At 37.4% G+C, this 25,979-nt stretch overlaps 2 protein-coding genes and 1 long non-coding RNA gene across 17 annotated transcripts; all 3 read right to left on the bottom strand.

Annotated features, from left to right (window-relative positions):
* Nucleotides 1-982: 982 nt before the first annotated feature.
* LOC111209353 (auxin response factor 2) lies at nucleotides 983-5,596 on the bottom strand. The gene is made up of 16 exons (XM_022709180.2): nucleotides 5,338-5,596; nucleotides 5,095-5,261; nucleotides 4,900-5,015; nucleotides 4,716-4,811; nucleotides 4,584-4,640; nucleotides 4,346-4,501; nucleotides 4,182-4,266; nucleotides 3,996-4,086; nucleotides 3,746-3,910; nucleotides 3,519-3,638; nucleotides 3,363-3,438; nucleotides 3,109-3,280; nucleotides 2,123-3,036; nucleotides 1,826-2,016; nucleotides 1,525-1,742; nucleotides 983-1,403 (listed from the first exon to the last, which is right to left on the bottom strand). Exons 2-15 carry the CDS (start codon nucleotides 5,162-5,164, stop codon nucleotides 1,565-1,567), a joined length of 2,487 nt encoding a protein of 828 aa, XP_022564901.1. The 5' UTR covers nucleotides 5,165-5,261; nucleotides 5,338-5,596; the 3' UTR covers nucleotides 983-1,403; nucleotides 1,525-1,564.
* A 4,735-nt stretch (nucleotides 5,597-10,331) lies between these two features.
* LOC111209857 lies at nucleotides 10,332-12,237 on the bottom strand. The gene is made up of 2 exons (XR_002661257.2): nucleotides 11,840-12,237; nucleotides 10,332-11,694 (listed from the first exon to the last, which is right to left on the bottom strand). It is a non-coding gene; the product is annotated as an uncharacterized LOC111209857 (long non-coding RNA).
* Nucleotides 12,238-19,909: 7,672 nt separating this feature from the next.
* Nucleotides 19,910-22,080, bottom strand: LOC125593319 (auxin response factor 2-like). Of its 15 annotated transcripts, none has more exons than XM_048769790.1 (10): nucleotides 21,753-22,080; nucleotides 21,560-21,675; nucleotides 21,376-21,472; nucleotides 21,240-21,263; nucleotides 20,986-21,141; nucleotides 20,807-20,891; nucleotides 20,630-20,719; nucleotides 20,459-20,548; nucleotides 20,267-20,390; nucleotides 19,910-20,159 (listed from the first exon to the last, which is right to left on the bottom strand). In XM_048769790.1, the coding sequence occupies exons 3-8, from the start codon at nucleotides 21,433-21,435 to the stop codon at nucleotides 20,517-20,519; spliced, it is 447 nt and encodes a 148-aa protein (XP_048625747.1). In that variant the 5' UTR covers nucleotides 21,436-21,472; nucleotides 21,560-21,675; nucleotides 21,753-22,080; the 3' UTR covers nucleotides 19,910-20,159; nucleotides 20,267-20,390; nucleotides 20,459-20,516. The 15 variants fall into 15 exon arrangements, 10 of the variants coding, with proteins under 10 accessions (XP_048625747.1, XP_048625748.1, XP_048625749.1 ...); XM_048769791.1 differs by having other exon boundaries at nucleotides 20,267-20,362; XM_048769792.1 differs by having other exon boundaries at nucleotides 20,267-20,336.
* Nucleotides 22,081-25,979: the final 3,899 nt, after the last annotated feature.

The following is a 25,979-nucleotide window of genomic DNA, read 5'->3' as shown; positions in this document are numbered from 1 at the left end:
TTAGTATCAACGGTATATCCATTTGCTATAAGTTTTATTTAGTTAACCAATTGAAATTTATACGTAAGATGATACATAAGGTTGTTGTTTGTTCGGAAAATATATACATGAAATATAATGATAAGCCCTAACACACAAACACAAATCTCAACAAAGAATTAAAACCTATGTCGAGTTGGCTTTACTGTCTGAATTGAATTTTTTTTTTTTTTGGTTTAATGTGAACAAAAATCAGGCGAGGAGGGAGGGCACTAAGAGCACTTAAAGGCATTAGTGAAGCTTCATAGTGAGAAGCAAACTTCAGATATGCTTCGAAGGATGCAGATGCTAGTTAGCTCGTGCTCGTGCTCGAGCCTCTCGTTCCTTTCACTCCTAAACCGCTCTACTCTTCCCTTCATCTTCTTCTCCACAAACGTTGCGTTTCAAACGTTGATATCATCTTTATGGAAGACGAAGATAAGATTCAAGAAGTGGATACTTGGAAGCCTCGTCATCATCCCAAACCGTTACGTTCAGATAGAAACAATGAGTCTCCGAGTAAAAGACAAGAATCTCTGTTGGGTTTGAGAAGTACAGAGAATATCACCCGAACTACATGTCTTACAAAGCTAAAGTCCTGTCACAGAGCGCGCCTAAACAGAGGCTCGAGATCTCTAACGAGACTAGTGGCTACAAGAGATCTGTTCATGGACAGTATTAGTACTACATAGCTGTTGCAGAACATAGTTTGGGCGTTGGAGGCCCAGGTTACTACGGATGAAGAGCTTCGGATCGATTGAATAGGAACCAGATCGATAAATCAAGGATGCATTCTTCGTTTCTTATCAAGGAGAAAAATATATAACACTGGATGTATAAATTACACTGCAATCTAACAAATTTGGTTTGCGTGCCAAAGAAGTTACACAACCCCTGTTCTTTATCTTAGTTGAACTAACCGAAACTAAGATTAAACAATCATAATATTAATAACTAATCCGAATACTCAAAAAGAGGTAAAATCTTAAAAACTTATGTACATTGAGATTAATATATAAACAATAAGACTTTTAAGTAATCATTTGATGAAAGAAGAAATACATATAGTAAGTAAAGAACCGAAACCCAGCCTCCATCTACAACTTCTCACCATCTTTTCTACTTATAAAAGACCCTTCCCATATTCTACCATATAATACCTCTAACCATTTTTGTTTACTTAATAAAATATATATTTATATTTGATTATTATTAGATATTAGGATGGTGGAAGATGCTAATAACCTAACTGCCCAACAAAATACTTCAAAAATTGCATTTTTAATACCATTACTTAATAACCCCACTCCCCCTCCATAATCTCTTTTTACTCTCCAGTCTCCACCATTAAACTCTTCTTGATTTCTGTTCCTACCACTCTTCCCCTGCGTTACAAAAATACCAAATATTATTTGTATGGTAATTAAATGAACTTGGCTCTGTGTCTCTCTAGTAACCTGTCAAGTTATTAATTCAGAAGAACACACAAGTATAATATAAACATACCTCGGCTTGTAGCAAACGGGTCTTGTTTTTTTTTTTAAGTTTAAGAGTGTCCGGCGCTGGACAGTGAAGGATTCGATGCAGACTTGGCGTCCTTTGGATCCGATCCTTCCCCAACAACTGCTTCTTCCTCGCTCCTACAGCCTAGAGTTCCCGGGTTCATCTTCCTCACTTCCTCTTTCGTGTATATGGAGATTTTACGAACCATCCCACAAAACTCCCTGCGAATAAAGAAAATTGTGTCAAGTGTTAAAATTGAATAACACATATTACAATGACATAAAGAAAAACTGCAAAATCTTACTGCCAAGGATCGTCTCCAACAAGCATCATATCATTCTCATCGTCTGTGTAAACTATCAGCCAATCCTTCTTAGGAGCCATCAACTCTCCGTTGAACTCAAACATCCTATCCAATTCAGCTATCAACTCTTTGTAGTTCTGGAACTTTGAGAGATCCACTGACCGGCCAAGTGCAATCCCCTGCTTCTGAACCTTTTGCAAAATAAAACCAATGTGTAGTGTTGATAGTCAAGAATTGCTTCAAGGGTTCCTACAAGCTCATACTTTTTGTGTGGAATGATAGCAAAAGAACTCTCACCTTTGTGCAACTCCTACTTGAATGCGTTTTAGTATGAACGTCCTTCGGATGGGGATGATTAGCTTGAAATGGTCTTCCTTGTTCACGTTGATCATTAGTTGATTTCGACCCTTTAGACTGATCAGAAAGATCCTGAACCTTTGGAGATGTCATCTGCGTAAGCCCCGCAGTATCATTGAAGTTGTTTCTCGGAGACATAGTTGAATCTGTCCCATTCACATTGTTGACCAGAGGAATGCCAAAAAGCCTGCAGTTCCCATCTCTCGACTTTGCCGTCTCCTCTACCATCTCTGGTCGTTTTGTTACATGCTCCCTAGCCTGAGCTTGCGCATGAGCTTGAACCGCTTCCTCGAAATAATTCACAGCACGTGGACGTATTGGCCAGTTACCACCAGCGTTCTCAGTCGTCAGAGAATGAAGCACCGGATATTCTCCATATTTGGCATTGCCTCGCCCTTGAAAAGAGGTATCAGATGCCGCAGGGATCTTAGGAAATTCATGTAACGTCAGGGAAAGACCAGAGTGCATCATCTGCCACTGGTTAGCAAAATAATCAAACTTGCCATCCCTATCACCAATGAATTTATTTGCGGCCACAGAAGGTAGTGATGAATGGTCATAAAAAGGTATCTGATGACCGGGTGATGGATCTACGTTCGCCCCAAACCCAGAAAGCAAATCCGTGTAAGCAGATTCATGTCTGCCAGAGGACATCCAGTTCTCATATCTTCTAGAAGCCGAAACCACATCAACCTTGTCATCATCAGCTGAGGATTGCCACACAACAGAACTCTCAGGAGCATCGCACTCTACAGTCTCAGTATGTTTCGTTCTCAAGGTCGGGTGTTCTTGACCTTGCAAGACCCTTGAAAATCCACTTGCCGGTAAAGGGTCCTTGTTTCCCATAGCTGAGCCTGTTGAGTGGACAATTTATTAGTCTTCCATTTCCAATGAGTAATTTTCAGACGCACTAATGGAGACTTTACCTTCTCTTATGAGCATGGAAGAGTCGTGAGATGAAGGAGCTATGTTGGATCTGGGCCTCTTAGGCCTGGGCATGGTAACAGGACTCAAAGCCGGAGGAGCAAGTGCTGGCTCTAGCTTCCACGGAGATACCCTATCAGGGCGAGGAATACTAGAAGTCTCATCCCATCTTACCTGCAAGAAAATTAAACAATTAGCCTTCATTCACTATAAGAACAGTGTCTAGATCTTGCCTACAATATAGGTCATCATCTACCTTGAGGGATCTCCACTTTGATTTAGCCCACCTCGTGGGGTCAGAGTCTTCAATCCCAACAATTGTGCCAGTAAACCTAATATAAATCAATACAACCTGTGAGCTTGGCCTTCAACAGAATCAGATATAGATACTCAAAAACAGTACTTGTTTTACCTCTGCTCAGGAGCCTCTTCGCCTTCAAATCTCATTTTAAACCTCATGCCTATGGAGTAGTTATTTTTCACAGACTCCATATACTGATCAAACGGAACAATAAACTCAGATGGGCTTGTCCTGCACAATGCATGAACATTTAATAAGTAAAACTCCCAGACATCGAACATATACAAAACAGCAAAGGATCAAAGTAGTCAAGTTAGCTAAGCTAAACCAAAACAAACCTTGGCTTATAATAGACTGAAAACATGGTTCCTGTTGAAATGGCGTGCCATGCGGTGGCTAATACTCCAAGATGCATGCTGTGGCTCGATATTACAGAAGATGACACATTTCCCTGTTGTCGCATTGCACGCCTTACACCCACACGTAATTCTCCGTTCTCACCCCTACAGAACAATTAGAAATTTGACATCAACGACCAAAAAGATACAAATGTAGTCAAGAACATAATGAGCTTATAAATCCACAAACCTTAGAAATATAAATGCATCGCCTGCAACCAACCTCTTGGAGCTAACAAACACGCTCCATCCACTCTGAAGCAAATGCCTTCGTGGTTGACCTGATACAAACATCAACCAACAAAAAACACGTTGTCGACACAAAAGATTCAAGGAACAGAAATTAAATAAGATACTCATAATACGTTTCCTATACCTCGGAAAATATGCCTGAAACGCCACTCATTTGCATGCAAATCCTTTGCAACTAACTCTTGAGTAGGAGGCTGACGTGACATATCCTGACAGAAGAAACACAAGGGTGAATTAAATAACCAAAACTCAGGAAAATGGGTTAGAAGAAGCAAACGAAACACCAACCAGAGGTGGGAGACATTCATCCGCATGCCGCCTCAGCACAGAGAATCCACCATGCGTACTTGTGTCAGACGCAGTCAAGGTTTTGCAGAACGAGTGCACCTGAAACCTAGGAGGAGGAGGAGGCGGCGCCTCTTTCTCAATCGCATTCTCGTCTTGCTGCAAGAAAAAAAAACAGAAACAATCATCAACCTATACTCCCACTCAAACCAAAGAAAGACTAAGAAAACACACAACTCACAATAGCTTCGGGAAGAAGAGTAATCTGCGCATAAACCTCGTCGGTATCAACCTCTGCCTGTAAAACCATATCATCAGCTGACAATTCAAGACTCAAAAACCAAACTTTCACAATGGAGTAAGCGAAGGCTACCTTTAAATCAACATTAATAACTCGACAAAGGATCTTAGAAGGAAGATCATAGAGAGGCATCTGCTGTTCAGCTGCTTGGTTAGTCGACGCCTCCACCTAATCATCAACAAAACGACAAAAATTATTTCTTTTCAAGTAAAAAAGAAAAAAAAATAGAAAAGGGACGAAATCTCTGAAACCTCACCTGCTCGATGTGTCCCTGAGGGAAGTAGAAGACTCTGTCATCTTGTCTAGGCACCGTCACGAGAGGACCAGCACAAGCGTGCCACAGCTCTCTATACAGAGCAGCTTCAGCATCCACTACGAACAAATTAAAAAAAAAGTCAGTCTGTAACCAAAACCAAAGCTAAAGAAAAGTCAGAAACGGAGACTCTCTCACCAACACGGTTAGAATGACCTTTTTGCCCCTCGCCGGAAACGGCGACGTTTATGGCCTCAGAACTCGTCATACCTCAGATCTGTTTCATCTACCCAACGAAGAAGGACGAAATCAACAAGAAAAAATCTCAGAATCCTCGACTCGATTCCGTTCCTTCGTCTCTATAACTGCAACAAACACAATCGCCACTCGTTTAGCTTACCTAATAGAGCTAACAGAGAAGATAAAACCCTAGAATCAAACCTCGATTTAGAGATACGACAGCTCCGTGTGCTCTCTCCTTCACTCGCCTTCGTCTTCCTCTGCTCGTTTAGGGAGTTACAGACGCTTGAACACCGGCGAGAAGCTACCTTTTTACTCTTCTTCTTCTTCTTCTCTCTACTTTCTCTCTCTTTACTTTTTTTTTTCTGTGTGTTTTCTTATCTTTTCTTTTCTGGGTCTGACGCGACCAAAGGCTTAACCAAGAGTAATCAAAACCGGCTTTCACCGGTTACCATTCTCCCACGCACCGTCTATTCCCGGTTGTAACCATTTCCGGGGGACCAGGGTCCGCGACCTCACAAAGCGATAGACAAGACAAGTCACGATATTATTGTCGTCCCCTCCCTTATTATTTTTATAAGAGTAGAAAATATTTAGGGCAATTCTATTAAATAACATTTTAATAGTCCTTTTTATAAGAATAGAAAATAGTTTTCAATAAAGAAAATGATCAAAATAATCATTTTTATGAAAATTTTAATTTTTAATTTTTAATTTTTTAAAATTTAAAACTTTATTCTTAAAACTCCATGTTTTAACTCTGAACTCTAAGTTTAGATTATTTAATTCTAGGATATAAATGTGTTTTTACTTTTTAATAAAAAAAACTTGGTCATTTTTTTCATTGATTGCTATTTTTATATTTTTATGAAAAAAACTTAAAATAACTATCCTATAAAATTTCTCCAATATTTGACATAGATCATAGGGAAAAAAGTGAACACTAACTAATAAAATTTAAATTTTAAAAATTACAGTTCTAAAATTTATTTAGAAAAAGAAACAAATAGATATATATGTGTGTGTGTTTTTTTTAACTCAACACATCTATATGGATAATATACAGTCTTTTAATGAAAAGAAAATTGGTTTGTAAGATAAATCAAAATAAATACCTATATCTATTTATTTACGATGGTAGGTTAAGTAATATCAAAATCATTACGACAAGCAGTAACTTGTAAAACACGTAGTTGAAAGATTAATCTTCTCTTTTGACCCCAAAGACCATCAAACCATCGGTTGAAACTTGGAGAGCGATAATTAAAAGTAGAAACTAAAGTCTAGATGGTAGTAATATAGATTAGCACGAAATATAAATGCTGCTTTAATTTGTTACAAGGACTAACGGCGTCAACACGTCTTGAGCACACGTTGGGTTTTTATTGGTTTTGAAGAGATAACGGTGTTTGTGTAAAGACAACATCAATGGGAAAGGTGTTGTGTTTTTATAGGTAAGTGGCTTTGTCGTGCTGTGAACAGGCAGGTCTGGGTGGACGTAGAGAGAAGTTAATACTAGCTACATGGCACAAGGGAAACGCGTTTTAGCATTCTTTAGATATTTTGGGTGTCATTTTCTACGTTCTTCAGGCTATCATGCGCTTTCAGGAATTTTGTTCTCGTGAATCACTCGTAGTTTAATCTACCGTGTTTTTCTTTTTTTGGGAAAACAAAGACGTTTCGTTATTGTGTTTTTTTCTTAATTAGGTTAAAAGTTAGATAGTACCAAAATAAAAAAAGGATTGTCAAAATTATATGAACTGCAACTATATAATCGACGTCTAATTGAAACAATAATTGAACGTGACGTCTAATTGGAAACAATAATTGAACGTGAGTTTGTACAATTGACGTTTTGTTCTTTTGCGTAACAAGTTCATTTACAGTTTGTTCGAATTCTCTAAAAAAAAAAGTTTGTTCGAATACAAACCACGACTGATAGAATTCATTTAGTTTAGGTAAGAAACGAGCCATTCGTCATGCATGTGGTTTGCCGACATGGAGCCATGCCATGCTATATTTCACCTAGGTTCTAAATAGTGACCAATGAAATGGATAGAAATAGTAAATTTTTTATGATTACTTACAATTTACACTATTTACAATGAATATTTATTCATATGATTCCTTCGTTCCTTAACATTTAAAAAATAATAGACTATAATTATACTTTATCAAATTAGGAGAGAAATAGTTATTCTTTTTATTTTATTTTTTTCATTTTTTTCCTGTTTATTCATCATATTACTTTAATGGTTACCAGTTAGAGTCGTAATGAAACTATGTAACTAGTGATATTCCATCTCTAGAATCGACAATTCTATATACCAACGGGAGTCATATTAACATTATATATATACCCTCAACTTCATACCTAATTAGGGGATCGTAAAAAAAATTGTGCTTTATGCAAAACATCTTAAATTATGGAATGTATGGAGTTTTATAACTGCAGCATCCAAGACTATTAGAAAACATTTAACCTCGCTCTTTTTTCCTGCATTCAGTTTTTAAATGTCATATTATTTTTTAACATTAATCACTTCAAAAATTTAACCAAACATTCCGATTTTTAATGTAATGCATGACATAGTCAGCTAAATCACGTTGTCTTTTGTTATTTGTTATCGGCCGACGCTACTGTAAACTATCTCTGTTTAATTGTTAGCATCACGTGAAGCATGAATCATGATTAGAATTGATCAAAGAGTGATTATATATATATGTATATAAGGCCGAAAATATATGATAATAATAACCAGGATAAATATGAAATCAAAACAGCGTTTCTTTTGTACATGTATTACAGGCAGTATGTGGAGAAAACGATATGATAAACAGACACGGACGAAAATTTGGAAGGAGAAAAATCACGTGTTCGTATGGCACTTGGTAGATGTGTGGTCTGAACGCAACAAGAGTAGGAATCTTTGTCCAGCAAAAAGGAAAATCATTTTCTTTTCTCTAATCTATTTATGCATATAAATTTATTTATGGTCGTCCTAAATTTTGGAGTCTATGTAAATAATTTAGTAAACATTTTTTTTAAAAAGATATATATATATATATATATATCCTAAATTTTTAGATATAGTCAATATTTTACTAGTCTATATTTTACTAGTCTATGTTCAAGACGCCATGTATTTATTATCTTAATTAAGTATGTAGTCTTAAGGGCAACATTATTGCAGTCCTTAAAGCATCATTATTGGTGGGACGAAGAGAGAGAGAAAGAGAGTCTATTGTTTTTTTTTTTTTTTTTTTTTTTTCGTTGGAGAGTAAGAGACAACTCTTAATTAGGGTTTTTTCTCTTCTCTTTCTTCCTCGGTTCCCACACCCTCCTCTAAAGGATGCTTTAAGGGACTCCCAATAATGATGTCCTTAGTTTGGTCCTTAAGAGGAGGGGCCCACAAAAACACATGAGGGAGAAAGTCCTTAACTAAGAGACATTTTGGTTTGGTCTCTGTACTGTTCGCAGACCCCACTGAAACGTGGCGGTCCGCGATTGGTTCATTTTTAATTTTTTTTTTTTTAAATTGGATAAAAAAAAAGTTTAAGGACCAATTATTAAGGATTCGGCAATAATGATGCTCTAAACGTACATCACCATTTCGATACCATTAACAAAGGGTATAAAAAGCTAATTCACCTCTTCCAATTAAAAGAAAAAAATCACATATTTTAACGTCATGTATAACTATTTTCCTAAAATAAACTATGTATTTTGTATAAAATTTTGGAACATTACCTGGATGTATACAATGTGATAGATAGACCTACAATTGAAACTATTAGTGCTATATTAAATACAGAGGCTGAGAAAAGAAAATGGTACGTTATCAAAACTGGTTAAAAGATGAGTAACACGTAAATTCGAAGTTAAAAATACAAATACTATTAAAATTCTTTGTAGTTTATATTACCTGATTTAGCAACTATCGAGATGGTTGTAATAGTGGTACATGCTCAGACATACACGTGAATGTTTCCTTTATTGTCAATTTCTGACACTGATTGAGTAAAGTAAATCCATGTAACCATCTATTTTTTATTTGTTTTTTGTTCATATGTTCTTGATGATCGGTCCATGATGCTACTTTTTTTTTGGGGGTAAATCCATGATGCAAGTTGGAGAAATAGGCTTGATGGAAAACGAGCAAAATGTGCTATGTTTTGTTGTCGTCTTTGACATTTTACCCCCCCCCCCCCCCCCCCCCCTCCAAAAGGTTGGTATCTATGATTATGTCAAACTGTATTCCTCAATTGTCAAAATTATACGGCATAATTTGAGTTTCCGTATGCGGTAGAATAACATCAAAGTTTTTAAAAAATATCATGTCACTTTCTACTGTAGAAACCCATTGCAACAGAAAATATTTAATTGAATTATTTGCTGGCAAAAAGAAAAGGAATCATTCCATAACACTGTTAATCTGTCATTACCAACCCATGACAAGATGTTATCGGGTTTACCTTTAATCCTTTGCACATGATTGATTAGTGAGTTATTAGTGAGTTATTTTCATTATAGGTCACTTTCCATCTTTTTATTACATAATAAGTCACTTGTTGCTACTGAGGAGGCCTGAAAATTTAAATCAAAGCCCGCGGGCCCGCCCCATTTGACCCGCCGCGGGACGGGTGCGGGTCGAGCGTTTTGAAAAAATCAAGTCGCGGGTGCAGGTGCGGGTTAAGACTATTTTATGCGGGGCGGATGCGGGTTTTTGGATTTTGATTTGCGGATACCCGCCAACCCGCAAAATAAAATAAAAAAAAAAATCTTTTTTTTTGAAAATACGATTTTTTATAGAAAAATAATTAATTTTTAAAAAAAATAATTAATTTTTTAAAAAATAATTAATTTTTTTAAAAATAATTAAATTTTAAAAAATAATATAAAAAATTACTTATAAATATATTATTTTATAGAAAAACTAATTAAATAATTATTATTTTTAATTAAAAATATAATCCGCGAGTCCCGCGGATTACCCGCAAAATAAAACGGGGCGGGTGCGGGTATTAGTTTATTTCTTTGCGGGTTGAGCGAGTCGAAATTTTAACTAAAAAAAAAAACGATCCGCGGTTATTAGCAATTAATTGCTAACTAATTTCATTCTTCTAACTAAAGTGGTCCCACCATTTTTAATCTTAATCATTTGTTTTCTCTCTCTCGACTGCAGAAAAGCCACTTTAATGAAAAACATATGAAATTTTTTGAATCTCGAAATAAGATTCAATTTTGAATCTTGAAATAAGTGGATACACGAACCACTCAAATCCCAACTTTTCTCCACCGCAACTCTTCCTTATCCGCCTTGATTTGTGCTCGGCAACTCATCTCTAGCGTTTTCGTCTCGTCATCTCTAGCGTTTTCGTCCCGTCATCTCTTACGCCGTCAAAGCCTCAAGTCTGTCGTAGTTTTCTTCGTCATCTCCTCTGCTGGGTTCTACAACTTTCCCGACGTCATCACCTTGTCTCTTCATCGCAGCACTGTTTCGAGAAGCTCGAACATCAATGGCCACTTTTTTTTGCAACTTTGGTCCTTCATATTTTATATAACTTTTTAGTTGTGCATATATCTATTAGATTAACCCTTTTGATTGCTCATCCCAGTCCTCCTCATAATTGATGTAATATTATCCACATGTACACTCCAAGAACATATCCACATGTACACATTCTGTTTAAATTAAACTAGGTTATTACTTTCAAACAACATTTTTTAAGATAACCAAAAAGCGAAAAAAAGAAAAATGGCACACTTACATATAAATATAATCCACATGTACACTGGTAGAACATATCACAAGTACATATTCTCATATACACCTTAAGTTTAAATTAAACTTAGTTATTACTTTCAAACAACATTTTTTAAAATAACCACAAAGTGAAAAACGAAAAATGGCACACTTACATATAATCAGTGGGAACACCATATATTCCAAGAAAGCAGAAATCACCAAAATAAACCTCTAAACATTTGATATATTGTTGCATTGCAACTACAACTGCAAAGACATAGCCTTAACCAAAGAAGAGCAAAAGAAAGTTCCTCCAATGATCGACGTGTAACGTTATCCACGTGTACACGAAACGATGTCCACATATTTTTTAGTACACAAGAACATGTACATATACGTACTTTGGATAAATGAAAGTTTTTGGAGTAGATGTACATAAGTGTTATATCTATTATGATATCTAGATTGATTGTAGTTCAAATTTTTAGTACACAAGAACATGTAAGAACTATCAAGTGTACACATACTGTATTATGTGGTGTACACATATTGTATTATTATCCACATGTACAGTTAGATTATTATATCCACGTGTACAACATGTGATCGATATCCACTTGCACACTGCAAACCACAGTGGAATTTGCATCCTTGGCTTCAAACTCATCAACCCAAACTCCATATTCATTAGACCAAATGAACTTATGAGAAGGATCAATGGAACAAATAGAAAGTCCAACCTCATATACCTACCGAGCAAAGTTTTAGAACAGTTGGTCATAATCCCTCAAACAAGACGATAGCTTTGCTGCAAGATACGACCAAGCCAAGTTTTAGAACCAAGAAACAAGAGTTTTGGTGATGCAAACCCATGATATATCTCAAAATCAGTATCAAAATGAAGTTGAAACTAACTCAGGAACAAAATAAAACGAGATGGGTAAAAAAGGAACCAGATTGTTGTTGCAACGATCTAGATCCAAACATTTGAAGATGAAATCCACAGTCGATTTTAAGAGCAATACATAATTTTTAGGCCGGCGACAGATGCAAATAGGAAGAGAGCATCTTTGCTGGGTTTAATGGAGCTTTGTTGGTTGAGCTGTTAGGATCTGTGTTAGGATCTGAATATGAATAAATCTGTAATAAGGAGGGGAGAGGTAAGGAAGTTGCGTGTGTGAGAAAGGAGACACAGATAATTTTACGCAGAGACGGTAGAGAAAAATATAACAAGGAAAAAAAGAGATAGAGACCACATCTAGATTTGTTTTTTAAGAGAAGAAGAGAACAAAGAAGGGGCCTACTAATTATAATATGGTTCCGTTCTAGTTACTAAATCTAATGAAAAAAAAAAAAAAGTTAAAAGAAAGTGTTTGTGTAGTATAAATGAACTATAGTGATATTAATAAGTGCAAATGTGACTTAGTGTAAATGTTTCTTGATTAGTTTTAAAACAAACAGAGTGGTTGTTGAATTTGCATAGTAAAGGGGAGGGGAGCATATAATTTTGTAATACAAGATAACTTAATTAATGGTAGGCTGTGTTTCGTTGCGCGTATTTATTTATTTATTTAAATAATGCGAAGTTACACATGGGACCTATACGTGTTGCCAGATTAAGGAGCAAAAAATCAATAATGGGTCACTCTCTCATGCTTCCTCTCTCCTGATCTCTCCCCTCTTTGAACCCTAACCTACGGACCGTCCCTAACTTTCTCTGCTAATTCCAAAGTATTAATATACGTTGATTAACTAATTTATAAATTATTTTTTTAATTAACAGTCTTGAAAATGGAACGTTTTTTTTTTAATTTTGATTGGAACATATAAAAATCATTTCAGCTCTTAAGTGTTCTGATTTAAATAAAATTTAATCAGGAAACATTAAAAGATGTAAAACTTAACAACTTAGGATTTTTGTTTTTCAATTCGCGAAAAATATGATCTTTTTCATCTTCATCTCGCTCTTTCTCGTCTTCAACGCGTGTCACACGGATGGTACGAATTCCGAACTCTAAGCATATTCAATTTACTTTAATTAAGGTAGATAACTCAGTAATGGTCATAGTCATAGGTTACAAAAATACTCAAAATCTGATTGGCAGATTCGAGCCATCTATTTAATCTCACGTTGATTTAAATCGGATGGGTAGGGTATGTTAGAAAATTTAGAAGATTAAATTAAATATATCATCAAAATATGATTATTTTTAGTCACTTATGCATATAATTGTAAAGATTCATATTTGAGTTGAAATACTGAAATATTAAATAATTTATTGAAAAATGATCTACGATATCACACCATTGAAAACAAAATTGAAAGATATGACATGGGTGAAAATATAGTAAACAAATCTTTAGAATTTTTCGAAATTAATGTTTCAACTTTCAACCGTCCGCAAAATTTACTGCAAAATTGAGTGGATTATGCAGTTGTGAACAAAAAAAAAGCATTCTGCATATATGGAGTAATAAATTTTTTATTTGTTCACAACTGCATAATTCACTCTATTTTGTAGTAAATTTTGCAGTAAGGTTGGAGATGCTATTAGAATCCACTGACATCGATGGATCGGGGTATTACACTATCTGTAACGGCCCGGTTTCCCATAAAATTTCCCAAAGAATATGGGCTTCTCTACGGCTCATTTGGCAAAAACCTAGGGCTTCCCTTCCCCCTTCCTATAAAAAGAGATGCAGCCTCCCTTTTTGCCTCATCACAAATCTGAAGCGAAGCTCTGCAGAGAATTCCAGGAGGCCGAAAACCCTAGCCGTCGAGCTCTCTCTCCTTCTCTCCTGCGCCGCCTCTCTCTCTTCTCTCTCTCTCCCGCGCGTCGCTCTCTCTCTCTCTCCTCGCCGTCACCCTCTCTCTCTCCTCGCCGTCGCACGCTCTCTCTCTCTCTCCCTCTCGCCGGCGCCGTGAAGTGGTGGTGGTGACCAGATCTCCATCTTCTTAAATTCTTGTTTCCAGATCCAGATCCAGATCTAGACTAAGGTGGAGTGTCTCGAACCCAACCTTCTTTCATGATTCTGTATACTCCTTTATGTTGGAGTTAGGTTTGATTAGACCCTGATTGGGAGTTAGGTTGATAGGACATGGTATTGCTAGGATGATAGATGAATGGATCATGATGCATAAGAACCCTCATACTGATAAATGGGACTCGATGAACTGAATTGAATGGTTGTGGTGATGATTGATTGGTAGTTGATTCTTGTATGTCTGGATGTGTTGTCCCATGTGTTGTTGTGATTGAAGTTAGGATGCTAGAGAGAAATAAATGCTAGAACGATAGATGAGTAATGATTATAAAAGTTATTGAAGGAGAACTTGAATGCGATGTGTATTGTGTGTGGCACCGATAACGGGTGGCGTCTAGTGAATTGAGTCCAAGTACAAGTATGAATGAATAAGGAAGGTAAATGAGAATGGGAAGGGATAAGTGAAAATGATAAGGAAGTGAAAGGATAAGAAAAAGTATGAGAGAATGATGTTAAGGTTAAGCATTGGTGGGAAAGCATATAGAGGGTCTAAGGAAAGTATGTGGGGTAGTAGTCCACGCTAGGTATCCATAGGAGATGTGGCCAATCCACAAGAATATGGAAGCACCCATAGGAGATGTGGCCAATCCACAAGAATATGGGGTAGAAGCCTAGTTGGGGCTACCCACTGTTGAAAAGGACGAAAAGATGAAAAGGATGTGCATTGTAGGGTTTTTAGCTCATGGTTGGGTAACAGGGAGTTAAAGGTGTCATAGGATCGAGTCGGACTGGTAAGATGAGTCGGTTAAGTCTAGGGTTTGACGTGTGTGGCAATGAGTGAGATCATTGTATTGATTGATCACTAGGTTGTTAGAAATGAATGGAAGTGAATGTGGAAAATCATAGATGACGTTAGGAAATGATAAAATGCATTAACTGATTGTAGTGGCTAGTCAGCCCTAGTTCCCGCATAGAGTAGTATAGAGTGTCATGCGGGCAGGCTGGTCTAGAACCACTTCACTGAGTAACTTGTTGCTCACCCCTCCATTCCCATTTTTTCCCTGTGCACAGGACTGTAAGTAGAAGTATATGGATGTGGGTGTGACGGTATTTCAAAGAAGGTTATGCGCTCGTCTCTCGGGATCAGTAACGGGACACGTAGGGTTGTCTAAATGAGTAGACACGTGTCCATAACGCCCCTTCGATAACCCCGGTCGGACGCCGGGGGATCGGGCTGTTACAATTGGTATAAGAGCGGGTTAAGATCCCTTAGTTCTGTCCTAAGGGATCGGCATTTCCGACGTTTTAAAAAAAAAAAAAAAATTATTATTTCGTTATTACTAAGTGTTTTCGGATTGTGAAAGATTATTTGAAAATCCCACTATATCCATACTTCTATTATGGTTCTGATTGAAATTTTATTGCAGGATGTTTTCGCTTGACCATTACGAGTGGAGGATGCCGCGTATGCACTACGGACAGAGGAACACCAGGGAGTATGCCCAAAGGCGTCACTATGACATGGAGGGTAACTTGGTGCTACCCATGTTTCCGGATCCTGAAGAGCAGTACATGGAGTTTCCATTCAGGTACCCGCACGAGCAGACTGTGAGGCATAAGGTGTTGATGCCACATTTCCAGAGGATGGCTATGGAGGAACGTCTACTGCAGGGCGATGCGAGGTTCCAGCTTGCAACCGAAGAGGGGCCCCCGAGGAAGCGTGGCCGTCCATGCAAGCCGCCAAGTGCAGCGGGGGGACCCCCAAGGGTGTTCACCGGGAAGTGCCAGTGTGGAGTGCTGATCAAGAATGCTCAGGAGGACCGATCAGTCGCTGGATACACCGAGGACTTCATCAACCAAGCCAAGCTGTGCAAACCAAAGAATGCAGAGATGTGGTGCGTATGGTATAAGAACGGGCTTCGTAAGGAACTCCAGGCGCAGTTGAGGGGTGTTTTGGAGCCCCTGGAGTTCGCGCTAGTGAGGCGGATGGCAGGCTTCGCCATGGAGGCAGAAGAGAAGATTGCAACCAATGTGGCCGCTCTCTCGAGCATAGAAGGAGGAAACCCGGGTAGGGGCGTCGATGGCCATGAGGTGCCGGTCGGGGAACTCGCTAAGGGAAAGCGGGGGCGTCCGCGAAAACCTCCTACAGTGACATGTGATTGTGACGTACTGGTCCAGATGGTTCAGAAGCCACGCAAGGTGAGAGATTACCTGGAGGAGTTCTTGGATACGGCCAAGAGGTGTCAACCAAAGCCAGCCGAGGAGTGGTGTCATCTGTTTAGGGCTGGACTACGTGGAGATATTCGTGAAGAACTCGTTGGAGTTCTGGAGCCTCTGGAATTTGCACTGGTGAGAAGGATGGCCAACCAAGCACTGCACGCGGAGGAGCGGTTGGCGGAAAGTGAGGCGGAGGCCGAGTATGACCGCGTCGCAGAGGGCGATGAAGATCTTGGATCCGAGACCCGCTGCCCCTCGCCATGTCAATGTGGCTAGACGAGATCCTAGGGACGATTCGTAGGAGTAGGACACGTGTTTCGCTATTGGTTTTATTTCATTTATTGGTTATTGGAATTTGTGTTCTTTCCATTCGTTACGGCATTCTGTGTTTTGTGCAGATGTGCTGAGTTTTCTCTTACAAACTATTGTAGTCCTACTCCTTTTATTTATGACATTCATTCGTTGGTTTTGAAGATTCCAGTAGAGTTATCATGCTTTGTATGCCTCCCTTGATTGTTGTGTGAATGTGTGAATTCATTTCGGTAACGAACGATTGGTCTGAAAGATGTGGGCTTTGGAATTCGGGGACGAATTCCGATTAATGGGGGAGGATTGTAACGGCCCGGTTCCTGTCCCATAAAATTTCCCAAAGAATATGGGCTTCTCTACGGCCTATTTGGCAAAAACCTAGGGCTTCCCTTCCCCTTTCCTATAAAAAGAGATGCAGCCTCCCTTTTTGCCTCATCACAAATCTGAAGCGAAGCTCTGCAGAGAATTCCCGGAGGCCAAAAACCCTAGCCGTCGAGCTCTCTCTCCTTCTCTCCTGCGCCGCCTCTCCCTCTTCTCTCTCTCCCGCGCGTCGCTCTCTCTCTCTCTCTCCTCGCCGTCACCCTCTCTCTCTCCTCGCCGTCGCACGCTCTCTCTCTCTCTCCCTCTCGCCGGCGCCGTGAAGTGGTGGTGGTGACCAGATCTCCATCTTCTTAAATTCTTGTTTCCAGATCCAGATCCAGATCTAGACTAAGGTGGAGTGTCTCGAACCCAACCTTCTTTCATGATTCTGTATACTCCTTTATGTTGGAGTTAGGTTTGATTAGACCCTGATTGGGAGTTAGGTTGATAGGACATGGTATTGCTAGGATGATAGATGAATGGATCATGATGCATAAGAACCCTCATACTGATAAATGGGACTCGATGAACTGAATTGAATGGTTGTGGTGATGATTGATTGGTAGTTGATTCTTGTATGTCTGGATGTGTTGTCCCATGTGTTGTTGTGATTGAAGTTAGGATGCTAGAGAGAAATAAATGCTAGAACGATAGATGAGTAATGATTATAAAAGTTATTGAAGGAGAACTTGAATGCGATGTGTATTGTGTGTGGCACCGATAACGGGTGGCGTCTAGTGAATTGAGTCCAAGTACAAGTATGAATGAATAAGGAAGGTAAATGAGAATGGGAAGGGATAAGTGAAAATGATAAGGAAGTGAAAGGATAAGAAAAAGTATGAGAGAATGATGTTAAGGTTAAGCATTGGTGGGAAAGCATATAGAGGGTCTAAGGAAAGTATGTGGGGTAGTAGTCCACGCTAGGTATCCATAGGAGATGTGGCCAATCCACAAGAATATGGAAGCACCCATAGGAGATGTGGCCAATCCACAAGAATATGGGGTAGAAGCCTAGTTGGGGCTACCCACTGTTGAAAAGGACGAAAAGATGAAAAGGATGTGCATTGTAGGGTTTTTAGCTCATGGTTGGGTAACAGGGAGTTAAAGGTGTCATAGGATCGAGTCGGACTGGTAAGATGAGTCGGTTAAGTCTAGGGTTTGACGTGTGTGGCAATGAGTGAGATCATTGTATTGATTGATCACTAGGTTGTTAGAAATGAATGGAAGTGAATGTGGAAAATCATAGATGACGTTAGGAAATGATAAAATGCATTAACTGATTGTAGTGGCTAGTCAGCCCTAGTTCCCGCATAGAGTAGTATAGAGTGTCATGCGGGCAGGCTGGTCTAGAACCACTTCACTGAGTAACTTGTTGCTCACCCCTCCATTCCCATTTTTTCCCTGTGCACAGGACTGTAAGTAGAAGTATATGGATGTGGGTGTGACGGTATTTCAAAGAAGGTTATGCGCTCGTCTCTCGGGACCAGTAACGAGACACGTAGGGTTGTCTAAATGAGTAGACACGTGTCCATAACGCCCCTTCGATAACCCCGGTCGGACGCCGGGGGATCGGGCTGTTACACTATCGATCATACGCCACGTCGTGAGAGCAGACCCCTTTCAAACGCAAGTGGTTCTCACAGGTCGGCCAGACAGAATTACTCGTTTTCCTTGTTTTTTCTTCCTTTTTTGAACTTGCCCCCTGTTGAGTTCAGTTCATCTTTGCGTGAGAGTCGTTTAGGCGAGGGTCAAGGCCTTACTGCAGATGACGACGTCATATTTAACGTTTCTCTTATATTACTAGAAATTTTACCCGGGCTACGCCCGGGATTTATACCAATAACATTGTATGTAATATCTATATTACAATATATTGCATCTAGATTATAAAAAATATAAATAGTAAATTGAATAGAAATGAATAAAACTCACATTTTTTTACTATCTAAAATATATATGAGATGGTGAACAAATGGGAAATGAATGAAGAATTTGTTAATCCGTAGTTATGATCCGAAATATTTTTTGTTAAATATATTTAGATTATTATGAGAAAATGTTATTAATCTCAACATCACATATTTCTTTGCTATATGTATTATTTATATCATGTTAATTTTTGTATTTATATGTTATTTAATCTTGTATAATATATTATTTTACGATTATAAATCCATTTTTACAATTATAATAAGTAAATCTAATTTAAATATTCATTGCTTTAAATAAATTTTTTTTTATAAAGTTGTATGTGTTAAATACACTGAAATTTTAGGAAAATATTATTATTTACTATTTTATTTGTTTAGTTATAAGCAGAAAAATATCTTAGAATATATCTATATATAGTTAAATTATTATTGTGGATTAAAATTCAGTGTAAAAAGATTGTAAAAATATGTAGATATATTAATTTTATTTAATTCGTTGATCTTTAGTTACTGGATTTGTGAAATTATGAAACCAAAAATTGATTTTGATTACTAATACCCTAAAAGGGAGTAATTTAATTTGCTGTTCATTTTTTTTCTCAGAAAAGTCTATACAATACACTATAATAACCAAACCAGACAGATACTTTATATGGAAGTAACATGTCTAACCAAAATAACAAATATTATAACTAAGTAAGATATTAATCAATTACTGTATGTGCTTATTTTAGATTATGTACATGCAAAGAGAAAATTACCTAGTATAGTAAATGAAACTAATATTATTTATAAGTTAAGATATGCATGTCAAAATGTGTTAAACAAAACAATGACTTATTTTGATATTTATAATAAATATAAAGTTTCAGTTGTTTTTGTAATCATCTTCACTATGTGTTCCTGGACTTTAAAGCAAGGAAACGATATTTTTCTTATAACACATTTGGCATTATTGTATCTCTGAGTTGCAACAAACCACCTAAACTAATTCCCACGTAACATGTATAGCCAAACGAAAATAACCTTATATGTTACTCTACTAAACTTTCATGGTTATCTGTGGTGGCTTGTTATTTTTGTTTTCTTGTAGTAGTCTTCTCTTTCTTTGTTTAAACAAAATTTTCTCTTATTGAAACTCTTACACATTCCTAACTTTTGCGCTTTATATCACCTCTAAGTATAGAAACATCTAAAATATATAGGTTCTTCGCTGTATTCTATGTGTAATCATTTTTCCAAGATAAATATTTTCTTAATTGTACTCGAATTGAAAAAGAAAAGAAGGTTAAATGGACTTAGTTTCACTGATACAAAAGCAGATTCAGTTTGGTTCACGGTTTGTCCTGAAACCAAATTTTGATGCGGTAAACATGCCATTGCATTGCTTTGATTAAGGCATTGAGGAAGAGCTCCTGGTATCTTGTAACTTTAGTTGCTTTTCACACATCATCTGTAGGTACCATTGTATCTGGGGCATATATATTAAACAACATCAGATATAATGGGACTAATACTCTTTTTGGTTAGCAAGTAGACAAATGGTAGGTTTAGCAGCTATGCAGGTGAACTCATTACCTCGATCAGCTCATGGAAATGTTTCTGAGCTACCATATGTAATATTGCATCATATATGATCTCAACGCTCCTGGTAAAGAAACAAAGAAGAGGAAACTGTTCTCTTTGTAACCTGTGTGCCTTCCTGCCACGTATATATAGGGAACCAAATAAACTGAGAATATACTGGAGTTTCAGAGCAAGAAAAAATACAGGATTCAGAAGAGTAGGCATTAACTTCTCGCATTTCCCTGTTGTCGCATTGCACGCCTTACACCCACACGTAATTCCCCATTCTCACCCCTGCAGAAGAACCAGATATTACAGATCAACTAAACATATAGATACAAATCAAGAATACCATGAACCAAAAACCAACAAAACTTAGAGAGATAAATGCATCGCCTGCAACCAGCCTCTTGGAACTAACAAACACGCTCCACCCACTCTGAAGCAAATGCCTTCGTTGTTGACCTGGTATGAGTTTAGTGACGCAAAAGATTAAGGGAACGAAAATTAAATAAGATAAAGAATAATGCAACTCATACAAATTCCCATTACCTCGGAAAATATGTCTAAAACGCCACTCATTTGCATGCAATTTTTTTGCTACTAACTCCTGAGTAGGAGGCTGACGTGACATATCCTGAAAGAAGAAACAAAGGGAAACATTGAATTAAAGCATATTTTGGAACAAAATTCAGGAATATTGGTTTTCAATATATAACTAAAGCACCAACCAGAGGCGGGAGACATTCATCAGCATGTCGGCTAAGCACAGAAAATCCACCATGCGTACTTGTGTCCGAAGCAGTCAAGGTTTTGCAGAAGGAATGCACTTGGAACCTGGGGGGCGGAGGAAGAGGTGCCTCTTTCTCAATTGCATTCTCGTCTTGCTGGAAGATAAAAAAAAAATTAATATATCAGATTTTCGAAGAATATGATCATCCTATACTCCGATCCAACTAAATGAACATAAGAAAATATAACTTACAATAGGTTGCAGAAAAAGAGTAATCTGCGCATAAGCACCACTAATGCAAAATCATAGACAAATCTTAAAGTTAGCTTATAATTCAAACACTCAAAAAACAAAAAAAAAACGTATTACCAACGAAAGTGAAGCCTACCTTTAAATCAACATTAATGACTCGACAAAGGATCTTCGAAGGAAGATCATAGAGAGGCATCTACTGTTCCGCCAGCTTGGTTTTTCGATGCTTCCACCTACTCATCAAGAAAACGACAAAAAAAAATAAAACCAAACGTAAAAAAAAATCACAAGCAAATCGGAGTCTAGGAAAGAAATCTCACCTGCTCAATATGTCCCTAAGGGAAGTAGAAGACACGGTCATCTTGTCGAGGGACCGTCACGAGAGGACCAGCACAAGCATGCCAGAGCTCTTTGTAGAGAGCAGCTTCAGGGTCGACTACGCAAACAAAAAACTTAGATCAGCTCAGTTTGTAACCAAAACCAAACAAATGAAAGTCAGAAACATAGGCTTACCAACACGCTCAGCCCCCACAGAGCGGTTAGACTGAGTTATCTCCGCCTCACCGCCGGCGAAAGCGGCGGAGAAGTTCTCTATTTCTCTATTCCTCCACGATGATTTCCTTTCGTAGAAACCTCTGAACTCGCCATATTTTCTATAACCTCAAAGCTCAGATCTGTTTCATCTAGTGACGGAGAAGCCTCTCCGCGGACAAAATCAACACTTAAAAATATCGTGTAAGTCGGATCGTATATATAACGAAGGAGGAATATCTGAAGAGTGAATGAATCGTCATCTAGAGGTTAGAGTCTAAAGAAGTCAATTAGGGATGCAGATCGTGGAAGAAAGGGGAAAAGCAATCAATAAAAACATGAAGGCTATATGCTTAATTTGGGCCGTTTAAATATTTTGTTAGCCCAAATGAATGATCCGCCAAAAAATTTTGCTGAGTAAATCCAGTTGACATGTCAAAACTGGAACTTGTAATTGGTTGAATTTTTTAGATGACGTGGACAGGTTCTCTGCTCTTTATATATTGCTTTTAGTATAGTATAGATATTAGAGGATTATCCTCTACTATATTATTACCTTCTTCGACTAATTGTAATTATTGTGTTTTAATTTTTGTTAATGTCATTTTTATCTTTATCGAAGAAAAAGTGAGTATCATATATTAAAGCTGGAAGAAAAAACGTAACGCTGACTTTAAAACGGTCCAGCCATATAAAGCACCCTACCTACCTGCATCTTTAATCACATGTATTATCGTTTGCAACGGATTGCCGTTAGTTTACTTGTTTATGTAAAATGATTTTCTAGAATGTTAAGGAAATAAAGTATAGTGCTATCTTTTGATTGTAGTCAATGTAAAAGCATAGTGTTATTTTTGTTAATTTATTTAATACTTGTCACCAGGCAGTGTTCACGGGCAGGGAATGGTCGTGGCGAGACGTCGACGAAAACGACAGGGCGTTTTGCGAGTGATGATCGCGACATGTGGAGGTCGCGGCTTGTGGGCTGATTTCGTAGGCTTTGATCGCATGCAACGGGTGGTCGCGGCCGTGGTCCGAAACATTCATTTTACCATTTTACCCTTTTGTTTATAAGTTAGTATAAATACATTGTAAACTTAATTTGTGATCTTGACCGCAGATAAAACATAGAATTATGCGATTCAAACATAATACCAATACCATTATACATGTTTTTTTTTCGAAAGACTCGGAAATTTCCACATAAAGACAGACAAAACACATAACTTTAGCCGACCATGTACGTCAAATGGACTTAAAATCATAGGATAAATTAAAATATAGATTATCTTCAGTGTTAAATTAATCCGATGGCTCCACCAGAGAAGATAACTTCCACACTAACAAGTCAATTAGTAATAACTTATTTCATTATCTCTAACCGTCGTCATCCATCAGCCTTTTGATTAAATATATCAATCATATGTATTTGATCGGGTCAAATTATAAAAAAATACGACAAGAATAATTTTCTTAACTATCTGTAACAATCATAGTGTAAATACGGACTCTTCCCCACCGACAGTGCTTCAATGTTGTCGGCTTATTGTTATTTAAATAGTCGCCATAAACTTGAACTCGAGTTACAATTAAAATACAATTATACTCCAAACTAGACTATACAACAACTATGATTACTTTATCGACTTTATCATTTATACAGTAACGCGCAAGTCGTTTAGCGAATCAAATAGTAACATGTAGAAAAAAATTTACAAAATAAAAAGTAAAAAAAATTAAAAAGAAAAAACAAATCACAATCATAAATCCTGCCACATCATAAGTATTTACAAAACTAAAAAGTTAATTAAAATAGATAATATTTTTAAAAAATAACCATTTAACGGTTTCTAGATATATTCCACAAGCCCACAATTTTTTTTCTGTCCATAATCTATTCTTCTATACTTCTATATTTATGAGATCTTGAAACAAACATCTGAAAAACTCTCAATCGATCAAAACAGAATAAAAAAGTCAGTGCTGAGTTTGATATCTAAATAAACAGATGCCATCCACCCATATTTCCCCTCTTTTGTGCAGTTTGGTTGGTTTATGTGAAGCACTACATAGTCATCAAAACAGGTAAGCACTACATAGCTTCATGAAAACAGGTTTATGGCTTAGAAGGTTTGAGAAATAACAGATATGGTAGATTTGCATTGCTGGAGATCTGATCAAAACAAAGAGATGCGGACAACAACAAAAAATAAGGAAGATAGAAAACAAACATGGTAGAATCAGAAGAAAAGCTTTGGTTAAGGTAAATACGCTTCCACCAAGTTTACTGTTTGCATTGGGTTTGTAATATTATTTTTGTAAAGGCTAAAGAACCATAACTTGCATATTAAAAATTATGAAAAGTATTAAAAAAAATACACCAATAGGTAAAACATAAAAGCTTCAAAGTAATAATTATATTCAACAAGCTATTTAAGATCGATGTAAATTTTTTTTAACCGAATCTAATTTATCTTTTCTTATATGTTTATGTTTAATTAATTATCTGTGTTAGTATGTATACAAATCTCCAGATAAATCAAGCTAAATTATACATGTAAGTTTAGTTATATATGATTAAAATGTATATAACTGAAGTTTGGCTTTAAAAAAAAAAAGTTTTATTTGTAAGCAAACAAGTACTGGATCACTCCATCGTCCCGTTGGCTTGGAATTCCTATCACAGTCACTGTAAGCGAAGGTGTTAGACGCGGGGTTTGGATCACTCCATCGCCCTGTTGTAGAACACCATCCCTTGCTTCCTTGATAGCAACTTTGCTGGAGATCGATCCACCTACCAATGAAGACAGTGCAGACTCTTATTGCTGGGGACCATCTAGTCACAGAGCCCATGTCTTCTCTATCACCAAAACATGGGAATCTATCAGACTCTCAGCGCCTCAGGTTTATTGGGAGAAGGCCGTTTGGTTCAAACATGCAGTGCCCAAACACGTTTTTCACTTTTGGGTGGCAAACCTAAATCGACTCCCGGTAAGAGAACGGTTAGTAACCTGGGGTGTGTGTGATTATGCTACATGCTGTTTGTGTGGACTTGGACAGGAAACTAGGGACCACGTCTTCCTGCGCTGTAGCTCTGGGACATTGTTCTGGCTCGCCTTGGACAACAGGCCCTCTGTCTTGACACCTGGCCTTCTCTTATCAACTGGATGCTCACGGTTACTCCAGGCCTCTCAGCAACGCTAAAGAAACTCACTGCTCAGCTGGTTGTCTTCCACCTGTGGAGAGAAAGGAACAACAGACTACACTAAGGCCCCCATGATTCGACCTCTACCCTGTTTAGTAAGGTCGACAGGGCCATCAGAGACATCCTCCTGGCTCGCTTACCCCATAAGCGTTGCCAAGGATTGTTGTCTCAATGGTTTAGGTTCACCTAGATCACCCGATTCATAAGCTTCATAGTTCTATCTTGGTTTTTTTTTATTTTTTTTGAGCCATATGTAACTTCTAACTGTTAAAGCTCTTGTAAATCAACTCTTGTTCCAATTTTTGGTATAATATTCACATTTTATCCAAAAAAAAAAAAAACAAGTACTCCCATGCTAGGCATGGGATCAATACTAGTCATATATAAAGATTTAGAATGCAAGTTTCATCGATAGCGTATCGCTTTGTCCATGATTAATTAACACTATACTGTATTTACCATTTTAATGATCAAAGACGTTCCAGGTGTCATTTAATCCAAATGATCTGAGTGAAACAAACCATTAATGATTTAAGTTTAAATTTGAAACTCGAAATCCTTATCATGCAAAAAAAAAAACTCGAAATCCTGGCCTTAGCATAATTTCACATGTTGTGGAATTAACCAGAACACACGTTTTATAATTCTAAACAAAAGATTTGTTGTTATTATTAGTATGAGTTTATGTTTACCTATACTCGTCGACTTTTCTAACTTTTGTTTAGCTACGTAAAAACAAAATAAGAAAGAAACGTGGTCAAACCATGCATTTCACACACTATGTATCTGGGTAAACATTCATGCATCATTTGAAACTTCACACTCTAGTGGGGATCTTCATCATAACCTCTCCATATGAATTTCTTCAGACCCACACAATATTATTTAATTCAATGTCTCTTCGATATCCTTGTCAAAAAAAAATTCGATAAATAGTAACGTAGCAGTTCGTTTAAAATAACATTTTAATAACATTTCAACTCTTTTTCTGAAAAATCGTAAAT

Source organism: Brassica napus, chromosome C9 (assembly GCF_020379485.1).
Source record: "Brassica napus cultivar Da-Ae chromosome C9, Da-Ae, whole genome shotgun sequence".
Classification (NCBI taxonomy): Eukaryota; Viridiplantae; Streptophyta; class Magnoliopsida; order Brassicales; family Brassicaceae; genus Brassica; species Brassica napus.
The sequence above is the reverse complement of the archived record's forward strand: the minus strand, read 5'-3'. Positions and strand labels throughout refer to the sequence as shown.

What these genes read in the sequence shown, in the direction of transcription:
- LOC111209353 (XM_022709180.2), bottom strand. Translation starts at nt 5,164, where the DNA reads ATGACGAGTTCTGAGGCCATAAACGTCGCCGTTTCCGGCGAGGGGCAA. An exon ending in CTCAGGGACACATCGAGCAG is followed by an intron (nt 4,812 to 4,899) that starts GTGAGGTTTCAG and finishes GTTGATGATTAG; the next exon opens with GTGGAGGCGTCGACTAACCA. An exon ending in TTTCAGGCATATTTTCCGAG is followed by an intron (nt 4,087 to 4,181) that starts GTATAGGAAACG and finishes TGTTTGTATCAG; the next exon opens with GTCAACCACGAAGGCATTTG.
- LOC125593319 (XM_048769787.1), bottom strand. Translation starts at nt 21,435, where the DNA reads ATGCCTCTCTATGATCTTCCTTCGAAGATCCTTTGTCGAGTCATTAAT. An exon ending in TCATTAATGTTGATTTAAAG is followed by an intron (nt 21,264 to 21,375) that starts GTAGGCTTCACT and finishes GCTTATGCGCAG; the next exon opens with ATTACTCTTTTTCTGCAACC. An exon ending in CTCTTTTTCTGCAACCTATT is followed by an intron (nt 21,142 to 21,239) that starts GTAAGTTATATT and finishes TTTATCTTCCAG; the next exon opens with CAAGACGAGAATGCAATTGA.